The sequence below is a fragment of the Solanum tuberosum genome, unplaced genomic scaffold (assembly GCF_000226075.1).
Source record: "Solanum tuberosum cultivar DM 1-3 516 R44 unplaced genomic scaffold, SolTub_3.0 scf00450, whole genome shotgun sequence".
Lineage (NCBI taxonomy): Eukaryota > Viridiplantae > Streptophyta > Magnoliopsida > Solanales > Solanaceae > Solanum > Solanum tuberosum.
The window spans coordinates 238,845-251,470 of record NW_006239379.1 but is presented as its reverse complement, the minus strand read 5'-3'; the positions used below and the strand labels follow the sequence as shown (position 1 = coordinate 251,470).

The 12,626-nt window shown below is 32.6% G+C and overlaps 1 protein-coding gene across 1 annotated transcript; it reads left to right on the top strand.

The window, feature by feature from the left end:
* The first annotated feature begins 7,189 nt into the window (after positions 1 to 7,189).
* Positions 7,190 to 8,226, top strand: LOC102600449 (uncharacterized). Its single transcript, XM_006363707.2, has one exon. The coding sequence runs from the start codon at positions 7,402 to 7,404 to the stop codon at positions 7,894 to 7,896; it is 495 nt and encodes a 164-aa protein (XP_006363769.1). The 5' UTR covers positions 7,190 to 7,401; the 3' UTR covers positions 7,897 to 8,226.
* The last annotated feature ends 4,400 nt before the right edge of the window (positions 8,227 to 12,626 follow it).

The following is a 12,626-nucleotide window of genomic DNA, read 5'->3' as shown; positions in this document are numbered from 1 at the left end:
TGTTAGAAATTTGTGAAATTTTAGCCTTTAAAGTGACTTTGGTCAACATTTGGAGTTTGAATTCTCGGATCAGATTTCTAAAAGTTCCGCTGGATTTGGCGAATGATTTTAGAACCTGGTCTTGGTTGAATTTTCAGAGGTCCCGAGCTTGATTTAAGCTTTTTAGATGTTGTGTTTGTTCACTGCGACTTTTAAGAGTTTCAGGTTTAGGAGACCTCAAATTTGTGTTTCGACAGTTCCATTATGTCTGAAACATCAAGTGTAGTTGGATAGAATACACTACAAAAAAATCAGAGTTTATCGACGGGCAAATTCAGTCGCTAATCTATTATATTCCGTCACTAAACATGATTAGCGATGGATTGTTGACTTTTACTATTACGCTCGTTAATAATCTCTTAGTCACGAAAAAAATGAGTTCCGTTGCAAGTTTAGCGGTGTCATAGTGACGAACGATTTCTGTTGCCACTTGTTAGAGACCAACTGGTCCGTCATTATATTTATATAGTTTCGTTGCTAATTTCATAATTCATTTCTTCATTTTGGATAAATTTGCAACGAAGTTTTGGTTGCTAGTTCGTCACAACATATTTTGTCGTTTGATCTAGCATATGTGGCTCTTAATAGTCCGTCACCAACATTCTTTTCATAGCAACGACCAAATAGTTGCTAAACTTTTTCTTCTAAAAGTATTTGATTTACTTATTTTAAATATGCATTGCTGAAATGAATTCAATGTAAATTACTAATTACTCCAAAAAAACCAACATTCATATAAAATAATACTCATAGACGATTCAAAATATATGAATAGCGAAATTTGAACCACATGTTTTTGGTTCAAAATATCCAAAGCAATCTATCAATTATTCTTAAATGAACTTCTAGGTTCATCAAAAATTGTTACTACACAATTTGTAGTTTCCAAAAAACCATGACAATATCAAAAATTAAAGTTGTGGGAGATAAAGGGATACAATCGTCACTTGAAATTGAGGGATCAACCTCGTCCACATTAGTAGTAGAAAAAGGCACTATGGGTGTCACAAGTGTTGGGTTGCCAATGGGAGTAATCACTGCTTGCACCTGCTCAACAATAACAGGATGAAGATGATTAGTAAGTGCAGACATCATTTTCTTTACAAACTCATCCATATTTGTTGTCGATGTTGATTGAGAAAATGAAGGTGGTAATGATGATGATCGTCAACTTCTAAAAACTTGACAGAGAAGAAAGACACTGATGAACTTAAACTGAAAAAGCGATGATCTATTGATTTTCTGGAAGGTAACCAGAATTGATTTCAGACAATTCTACAACTGATAATGCCGGCTTCTAGGAGTCGTCAACTTTAATTGAGGTTTATTTCAGCATGGAACATTAGATTATTCAATGTACTTTCTAAATGCACTCTAAGAAGTTCCTTATTTCAACAAATTATTGAGGTATTGAGGCTTATTTTAGCACTTTGAGAAATTCTTTATATAATTATATTACTATGTTATTGAAGTTTCACATAATTTATCATGAGTTCTCATAATTGCATTTAAGAGTTCAATGACTAACCATAATTTTGAAAAGTTCATAGTTGATAGTCTAGCCCACATATACATAAATGATTGTAACGCAGAAATTCATTGTACCACATCTAGCCTAGACTTAATAGTGTATAAACTGATAATTCTCTCCTTGAATAGAAAATTTGATGATTATTAAATGTCTAATCTAATATTTTTGGTTTAGATAAAGAGGATGTTTTAATAAACTCTCGGCTCGAGTACATTTCAAGTGAGAAAAACATAAAGAACCACTTAGAATATCAATCACAAAACCAAAAAGAAGTTATATATCACACAAGTTCAAAAGATCCTAAATCGAAATACCAAAATCAACCATAAGCAACTTTTAGCACTAGATTCAATATTACACTAACATTATTTTTTACCAAAAAATAAACCAAACAAAAGTATAAACAGAAAATTTATATCAACACATTTTTGGGGAAAAAAAAGCTACTGTGTAGGTGAGAAAAAAAGAGATACCTTTTACCAGAGAGAATGAGTCGGTAGTGAGTAGTCACATCAACAAAAGTTAGCTGCAGTATAAAACTAAAATAAATCAGTGTGCAATCAATGTAAAATGCTTGAACCCTAACTCCAAATGCTTTCTTGAACCCTAACCTCTATTTTCAGAAAACTTTACTTCTAAAAGAACCCTATTTTCAGAAAACTTTACTTCTAAAAGAACCCCTATTTTTAGAACATTCAAATTTTTAAAACCCCTATTTTGAGAAAATACCAATCTTACTTCAAGCTAAATGAAATGAAAAGAGTTCAGAGTTAAAATATCATATTTTCATAACACCCAAACCACTAAAATCTCTATTTTCAGAAGACGAGTTGAAACTGGTAAACAATGGGTGTGTCGAGTGAAATGAGTGATACCCAAATCCAATGAATCTGATATCCAAATGCAGAAATCTGACCAAAATTCCTAGTTGGGGTTCCTATTTTGCAGAAAGAAGAGTTGAAAGGTACTCCTATTTTCAAAATGTAGGAATGTTGCCGAAACCCTATTTAGTTTGGGTTTGAGCTAAATGAAATCGAAATGGAGATGAGAGTTTGAGCACTTACCTTTCGAGATGGAGACTTCAAAATGTTTGCAACGGAGACTTGGAAAGATTTGGAAGCTTCTTTGGAGCTTGAGAGTGTGAGTTTATGGAGAGGGACTTGACATGTTGAAAATTTTGTGCCCTAGAATATATCATTTTAAAAATATTTGCAACAGAATTAGTGACGGATTCTAACATCCGTCGCTTTCAATTAAATATATATATTTAGAAAAAAATATATTGATGGATATTTTCATCCCTATATAATATAAATTTTATAAAAATATATTTAAAAGTTTAGCAACCTTTTTTCCGTCACTAATTTCGTCGCCCAATATTAATTAAATTTGTCACCCCTACTTTGTTACTAACTCTGTAGGGAAAATTAGGCGCCAAACTTTCGCGCTAATATTTAGCGATAAAATAAATATTCCGTTGCAAATTCGTCGATATATTATAAATCAAAAAATCATTTGTTAATTTTGCAACAAAATGGTTATTTCGCCGCAAATCCGTCGTTATGTAGTGACAGAATATTATTTGTCGCTAAATGATGAGTCCACAAATTAGACTCATTTAGGGTTATATTTTAATAGAAATTGTGTCCTCAAATGCTTATTTTATCTCAATATCTGATGAAAACCCTTAAGTTTCAAGTATTTGAAGATTGAAGGAGAGCATGGACACTACTTCGCAAAAAGGAACGAAAAGGACTGAAAAGAATGAAGAAAATGAAGGCCTGGGGATTGCCGAGTCCACTTGGCGAGCCGCCGAAGGGTCTCAGTTCACCTTTTGTTCCAGTGTGCTGAGCCTTGAAGGAAAGGATCAAGTCGACGGAAAATGAGAGCAGTCGGCGCATCACCGAGATGTTTCGCGAGGCAGTACTATGTCGCCCAATGAATCAGAGCATGACGATGCTGAAGGATGGTGCAAGACGGCGATGAACTACATCAAGGGGCGAATCGTCGAGTTGATCGGCGATTCCAACTAATCTGTCGAATGGTCCGCTGCAACACAGATTTCTTTAAAACTATAAATACTCGTAGAGAGTTTGAGCTTAGTATCAGATTTTTAGTAAGAGATTTTTAGTGTGAAATAATTAATATAATTTTTAGTACTTTTTATTTTTGCTCTGAGTTTGAGAGGCTTTTGAAAACTTGAAGAAGAAGAGGGTTTCATCTCTAAGGATTTAGACTTGGGTCTCTTGGATTATTCATTCTTGGCCTGTAACAAGACTTAAATCTTCATACCCATTTGAATCCAAGCGCATTTAGGTATAAATTTCTATCTCTTTATGTGTGGCTAAAACCCCCCAATTTTTGGGGTGTGATTTAACGAATATAGGTTAAGATTGTTGTTGGGTCTTGCTTGCTGATAGATTAGATATAGTTTAATGGTGATTTCGTCTAGTAGTTATGGTTGAATCTACCAAATTTGTAGTTGCAAATACAAATTTATTTATATGTTTTCGGCTTGCTCGAGAGAGAGAGGTCGCGAAACCAAGACTACTAGATTGATGTCCTAAGGAGTGGGCCGACATGAGGTTCAGCTCGAGAGAGTGAACCCTAGTCCCATATCCTAACACTCAGCTCAAGAGAGTGAGTGAGGTAGGGCGTAGACTGGTCTTTATGCGGCAAGTGAGTGTCCGAGAGGAACCTATTTGAAACAGGGTAAGTTGTTCGAGAGAGAATTTATTCCCACGTATAGCTTAGCCTAGTCACTATTACTCTATAAATTTTCTATCGAAAGCATGTACCCAATAATTTAGATTAACCCGTATTCCGGACACATTCCAAGAATCCCTTCTCATTACTTAGAAATCTTTGTTAATTTTATTGTTGTTACTTACTAGTGACAAAAACCCCATTGTTAAGTGATACTCTTGTGTTCCCTTTAACTTACAATGTTTTTAACCATTAAAATCTTTAGCTACGATTAGCTTTAGCACATTTGCGCTTAAACCACTAATTTTCACGCCCACTCCCTTGGGACTCGACCCCAACCCTTGGTTGGGTTATTATACTATTGCACGATCATAGACACTTGCATCGGAAGTTGTGTCTTTGATTACGCAAACATCACTAAACAATTTTTTTAGTAGTGATATGTGGTTTGTATGTATGAGGTTTTGAACGATTTCCAAGGATCCATTTGGAGATTTGAGAGTTGACTGATTTTATGATATCTGGTGTACCTCACGATCATGAAGGATGGATCACTTTAGCGAGGGTCGTGTTAGTGAGGTCTTAGTCGCATTTGCGAGGGGTCAGACTCCATTGACCATCGCGTTCGCGAAGGACCTATCGCTTTCGCAACCACATTTTTCTGGAGTTCACTTTTGTGAACCAAAGGTCGCGATTACGAGTTTGAGAAATTGAACCTGAGGTTGCTTTTGTGAGACCTAAGAGGGTTTATGTACAAAATTTTAGGGTTTTACCCATTATCTTCCATTTTGAGTTTTGGAAAATTTATTGGAGGCGATTTTAAAGAGATTTCTAGTGCTAAATCATTTGGTAAGTGTTTGTAACCTTAAAACTTCAATTCCCTTTGATCATTTGTGAATTTTAACATTAAAAAATAGGATTTTGATTGACCAAGTGAAAGGTTTTCAAGAACGTGAGTTCTAAAGTAAAATGGTAGTGATGAACTGATTTTAATTTCTTTTTCAAAATTGTTTTCACCAATGAGTTTCGAATGCCTTGGGTGATGTTTTCAAGTTAAGATTTTTGGATTCAAACCCTATTGGAATTGGATTTTTGGAGTCGATTTGACCCATTTTTCAAAGTATATGATATGAGTATTTTTATTTCTGGAATCTTATTATGATTAATTGTTTGATTAAATTGTGTGGCTTTGGACATTTTTTGGAAGGGAAAGGCCCAAGTCTTGTAGTGACTTTTGATTGGATTGAGGCAAGTGAACTTCCAAGCTTTGTAAAACTTGTAGAATTTTGTATTTTTCTTCATTGTGTGTGTTGGGGAGTAATGAGAATGAGGTGATGAATCAATTACTCTACTTGATTGATCTTAATGAATAAAAAAGGCAATGTGTTGATAATTGTGCTTCATGAATTGCCTTGAGTGTTGATCCTAATTTGTTGATTGATGAAATGCTTTGCTGACATTATTGTGGACTTGAATTGCTTGAGTTTATTATCTCTTCCTTATGATGTGAAATTTTTTATTTGCATTAATTTCTGTACACCGTGATTAGACATGTGGTGATTATGCCGATGTGAAATGGTTCCGACAAGTAACATTATACCAAGCCGATGGGAGATGGTTACGACGAGTGATGTTGTGCTGATGGAAAATGGTTCCGGCGAATGATATTGTATCGATGGAAAATGGTTCGGGCAAGTGGTATTGTGCCGATGAGAAGTGGTTTCGGCAAGCGTTTGACTTTGTGATTTGAACTTGATACTCGTGATTGAGATACCTATTGTTTGTGATTGACATACTTGGTACTCGTGATTGATTAACTTGATACTTCTTGATTGTTGAACTATGAATGTTGATTGTTGAGCCTTGTGGGCTGTGTAAAATGAACTGTTAGGTTGGGCTGATTTCTATGCAGGTTGTAGTTGAGGTGGTTCGGTTGGGATGAAAGGAGTACTTGTATTCTAAATTAGTTTTTCCTTATTTAGTGGGTTGCTTGTTGAGTATCATGTTGTTTGGTACTCACTCCTTTGTTTTACACTTGTGTAGGTTTCGAGCCTGGACCCGTGTGATTATCTCCTTCATCTTTCTCTGAGGCTTTCAGAGGATATATTGAGTGGTAATTGCTTGTCATCCCGGCGGGACCTCTTGTTCCTTATTTTGTCTTTTGTTCTATTCGAGAAACAAAGACATTGAGACTTGTATTTATCTTTCAAATTTTGTACTAAGCCTCAAATGCAAGAGAGCTATTGGATAACCCATCTACTTGCAAGGAGACTTGTTGGGACTCTTTTTTACTTAACTAATTATCGCCCAAAGATTGCTTACACTTACACAAATAGGAGGGAGTGATCAACCGGTTTTTATATGGACAAGCCGGGATCATCTCACTTAGAAGCTTCTTTTCAAATTCTGCGATACATCAAAAGCTCAACGGGAAGAGGTTGATTCTTGTCTATGTCATCCTAGTGGCTTGTACACGTGACAACCATATTTTGGGGGTGTTTATAAGTTAACTAAGCTTTTCGCACTTACGCTATTGTTGATTTATTTCCACATTTCTTTCATACTTTTGGGTTTAGATTGACTTGTCTTGGTGAGTTTAAACAAGTGCCATCACATTCATTTTTGGATCGTGACAGAATAAAAACAACATGCAATGTAATTTGTAAAAAAAGTAATCACTTGTGGAATTTGGAAAAATGTGGTATTTATTTTTAAGTTGAAATGATATTTGCTTGTGCCATTAAGTTCTTGGTCATTGCATCAAGACACTATGGTTGAAGTTGGAACCTTTGCAAATAGCTAGTATAGAGGTACATATTTGTATACTTTCTTCACAATACAAATCAAAATCAAATAGAAGTAAATTCCATATTGTGATTTGCTTTATTCCACCAAACAAGGAGGTACAGTAGTTGTCTAAAGCTAGTATAAAACCCCAAAAAACAAATGAAAGGAAGAAATTAAAAAAAGAAAGAAAATAAAAAAGTGTTAGAAAAATCTGCAAAGTGGTTGACACTTTCTATAAATTACCTACTTACTAGTGATAAATTGGTACTGAAAGACCCTTCATATATCCCATTAGAACAAGGCACATTACACATCCAAAGAAAAGAAAATACAAAAAAATGGTTTGCCCCTCTCATCCAAAAACTTCCCTGAAATCATCATCTACTAGCTTAAATTCTATGAAGCTGAAGAGCCTAGTACAATCCTTCATATTCTCCCATGTATACCGAGCTATAGCGAAAGCGAAATCATTATTAATTCAAATTATGAAGAATGTTCAGTTAGTTCATCAGAACAAGAAGAAGAATAATGTGAAGTTGTTTCTTGGTTCATTTAGATTGCATTATAATTGGTGTTCTTCTCATGTGATGCCAGTGCCTGTTCCAACTGCATTTGATGTTTATTATGATTCTACATGGAATTCTATTATATCTACTGCTTGTGATGAGTCAGAACTCTCTGGCTATCTTCAATGGCTTGAAGACAAGGACAATAGTAATAATGATATTGATAAGCTTGCTGATATGTTCATTGCAAATTCTCATGAAAGGTTTAGGTTGGAGAAAGTTGAATCTTATAGGAGATTTCAAGAAATGTTGGCTAGAAGTGTATGATCCAATATTATTTTAGTGGTTGGTGTTGTATGTTTTGATAATTTTCTCATATTTTGGAAGGTGCATGGACTTCTTTTTATTTTTTTTATTTTAAAATTTAGAGAGGTAGGTCTTGTGGGATTATATAACCATAGAATATGGAGTAAAGAGAAGGAAAATCTCTTGGCTAGATGGGGGTATGGAGAATTGTGCAATTCTTCTCATTGACATATGTTAATACCTTTGAGATCTGAAATTTATTACAATCCTTCTACTATATCAACAATTTCAATCAATTTCTATTTGAGAGGTTTCCTTGTTTCCTTATATCGTTGAAATAATTATAAAGATGATTAAAAATTTATCAATTTTATGAAGAAAAAAACCCATATAAATCTCTAATATTTTATTCATGCCATATAACGAAAAGAAGGTAATTTACATTGAATTTTGGTTCATTAAAATTTCATCGGTGTCGAGTCTGTTGGAAAGGACTTGCCTAATGCAATTTACATTGTATGTATGATTTGTAGTCTATTACATTTGATACACACAAAAATGCTCATCCAAATGAAAGAGACCGTAGCTATTATCAATTATCCTGGAGTTTAAAAAAAAAAAAAAATTATCTGTATGAACGTATTACCGTTTTCATTATATCCACATATTTTAAGGATAGTGACATTTGGGTTTATCTCTTTGCCTTTTGTGGGGTTTAAGTCCGTAAGTTCCTTCGCTTTTGTTTCTATTCCTGCGGGCCAAGCTTTTGATACTTTTGAGATTTAGACTGTTGATAAAAATAAAGAAAATGCATTAAAATAACTATCCTATATTTAAAACAATGAAGACCGTCGAATTCTTTTTGTCCTTTATTAAAATACTTTATAAGGTAAAATTGTCATTTATTATTTTTGTTGAATAATTATTATTTTAATATTTAACACTTAATTGTAAAACAAAAAAATTCCTAATATTTAGTAATTTTTTCTTAAATCTTTCTTATTTGAACTATATATGTTGAGAATTCATCACTAATTTTTGATAGGTTAGATGAGAGGGGTTTGGGCTACAGTTTAGAAATTAGAATTTGAAATAGGGGAAAAGTAAAAGAGATGCATGACCCTTTTCTTCGAGTAATTAACTCATTCAAACTAATCAACATGAATTGATTGTTTCAAAATTTCAATGATGGAAAGAAAAAGCTAACACCTTTACTCCATAAGTTATAAGTTTTCTCTTTCTTTTTTGGCCAAAAGTTTTTATTACTCGTTCCGTTCATTTTTACTTATCATATTTGAATTTAACATGCCTTTAAAAAAAATAATGATTGACATAATTATTTTATTATACTATCCCTATTAACTGATATTTTAGTACTTCTTCCGTTTGGATTTACTTGTCAAATAATTCCTAATTTGATTTCTATTGTTAATTACTTGTCATTTTTTGACAAAATCAAGAAAGGATAATTTTCTTTTTCCTAATATATCCTAATTTATTAACATTGAGTTAATGAGTAAATATATTTGTGACCCTATCAATTAATATATGTAAATTAGTAAACTCAATATATCAAAATCATTATTTCTTAATAGGTGTGCCAAGTATATTCTAACAGAGTGAGTATTAGATATTGGAAAATAATTTGGAGAATAAGTAATTAATGTTAAGGGTAAAACATGAAAAAAATACACGAGTAAAAATGAAAATATATTTTAGTAATAGTGGATAATAATTAAGGTGAAGGGGTTTCCAACATGTCCTGTCATTTTACACTTGTTTGGATGTGTGTTTTGTTTATAGAGAAATAGTCTATTAGAAAAAACAAAGGAGCAAAAAGGCTTGATTTTAGCTGAAATCTGATCACAAGCATTAGCTGTTTGGATATTATAATTATTACATTAATAACGGCGAAGATTCAGCCTTGTTTAACTCTTCGAGTTGCTCACTCTTTGATTCCCCAAAACCCCGCCAGACTTGCCCTTTGTTTTCTTTCTTCTTTTTGGATTTGGAATCAAACTTATAATATACGCATAGTACATAAATATGTCATTTAATTTTGTTTAGGTGGTATTTATGTCCTTCGATTTTGAGTGTGTACAAGTTGACATTCAAACTTGTAAAAAATTGAACAAGTAGATATAAGCGTTCTATGTGACATAATACATGTAAGACATAAAATTTTCATATAGGACGCCACATAGGACGAATGTATCTATTAATTCAATTTTATATAAATTTAAGTGTCTACTCGTGCACAACCAAAGTTGAAGGACATAAATAACAACTGAAGCCAAGCTGAAGGTCATACTTATGAATTTTTAACTTATTGTAATTGGGAATAATTTGTGCATTTCTTTCCGATGACCAAACTTATTTATTATGACCTACCTATAATTATCTTTTAGGTGAGTTGGTCGATGTACCCAAAGGCGGAACCACATGGTTTAGTGACGGTGCACGTGCACCCGTTAACTTCTAAAAAAATCATGTGTATATGTGTGTATCTATCTTAAAAAACTAGCAGAAAGTAGGATATAATTAACAATGCACCCATAAATAACATAGAAGTGCCCTTGTGCAGTTGGTACGAGCTAGTGAAATCACCTACGCGACCAGGGTTTGGACCCACTTAGCACCTATTTCATTTTTCATTCTTTTAATTCTAAGTTTAGCTTAGAGCTTATATTGGTGCACCCGAAGTATTCAAAACCTGGGTTCGCCGACTACAAGAAAAGTGTGAATTACATGAGGATTTTCTTGGGGATTAGTATGAAAATTTGCAGGAAAATAAGTTTCCTACGGATTTTCATACTAATCCCCAGGAAAATCCCCATGTAATTCACACTTTTCTTGTAGTGGCCTCTGAATGTACTCCTGCTAGTTTAAAGAAGTTAAAACTCCTTTTCTTCTTTTATATGTTTACTTTTGTTTCATTATTTTTGGTCCTTTGAATGGAAGAGCATTAATAAACAAGTCACAAGTTGCTTTTCCAGTGTGTCTGTTGTATAGAAGACCAAGCAGCAAGAACCGGACCTGTCATGGACCACTTTTACCCAAATGACCCCTTTTTTCTTCTCTTTTAATTTGCATTTAAATTACTTCAAAAATTTATAGCGGGCACCAAGTAGGAAAAATGCTTCATGGAACATGGTTTGTGAGTCTACTTTACTACATATTAATTTTGCTATTCTGTAGTCAGCTTCCATGGTGTGTTAGTCTGTTTAGCAAATAGATTACTACAATTTATTCACATAAAAAAACAATAAGGGTTTGTTTGAAAAGTCACCTGTTAATTGAAATTGGTGTAATTACTAGAGAATTATGATGACCTATTTGTTTGTTACTATGTAATTAATAAGTTATATTAAATTATAAAAATAAAAGTTAATTATCTAAAATTAAAAATTTATATTGGACGAATAAGGCCTTTATAAATGATATTAAATTAAATATTTAAGATATAATTTATCTTTGAAAAATATATTAATTAATAAACATATATTCTTAACTAATATTACATAAAAAATTGATATATTTTTCAAATTAGTATATTTTAATTAATTAATCATATATACAAAACTACAAGATTTCTATGAACATGATGAAATTTATGTTTGACAAAAAGATAAATATTATAAATATAATATCATAAAACTATTAAAATATTTGACAAAAATATAATCTATCAAGTCTAACTAAAAAATAAACAGCTTGTAATGTGAAATGTCAAGTATGCTAACCTCTGTAGTTACCTCTTAGGGTAATTCATCAAGTATAAGCACAAGTCATAATTCATAACATTAGTAAAATAGACAGTTCATTAGTTTAAATGCTTATTCAAGAGACACTTAATTCACTTATAAAAAGTACCAATTATGTCCAGAGACCAATCAACATGCAATACAACTCACATTACATATCATCAACTAAGGAAAGTCTAACTCCAAGTAAATCATAACCTACCTCAACCAACGAATTGAAAGTAAACAAGCTAAATTACAAAAAAAAATAATCCTTTTTCTCAACACCATTGAATACTCAAGACTTCAAAATATAACCACACATTAATCATCTACTTTCTCAAGCGAAGGTCTTGGCTATTCAAACTCATCTAATTCTACCTATTGAAAAGGTATAACAAACTATTGAAAAGTTATTTCATCAAATCAGAGGTTTTCATGATCAACCAAATCTCATTCATTAAATTTCAGCCCCATTAACCTCTCTTGAGAAGTTCATAAACCCCAAAAATCTATTTTTATAGGGTTTCCAGTTTCTTTCAATATCATAAATAAAGGCTAGGTTTATAATTTCATGCTAGAATATAGAATTTAATGAATTAGAAATGAAATCTTGCATGATTATACCCTCTATACATTTTATCCCAGCAATAAAATAACCCCAGAGTTCAACCCATAAAGTCCCATGAAGAGCTCACCCTTTGATTCCAAAAAGTAAACGAATTACAAAAAGGAAAAGATGAACAAAAAACACTTACCTCAAGAGAGAAAAAATCTAATTCTTGAAAAAGTCACCCATGAGGTTTTCTCTATTCAAAATGACGAATTATGGATGTGAAAATGAATTAAAACTATAGCAAACAACCACTTCACTATACCAAAGCCTCACAACTTCATTGCCTTTGATATGGCGAGCAAAGCCTCTCTTAACTATAGTGAAGGAGGATTTCCATTTTTATATTTATATATATATATTTTCCAATTCTCAATTCACAAGGACCAATATGA

Coding starts and splice junctions, on each gene's coding strand:
- LOC102600449 (XM_006363707.2), top strand. CDS start 7,402: ATGGTTTGCCCCTCTCATCCAAAAACTTCCCTGAAATCATCATCTACT.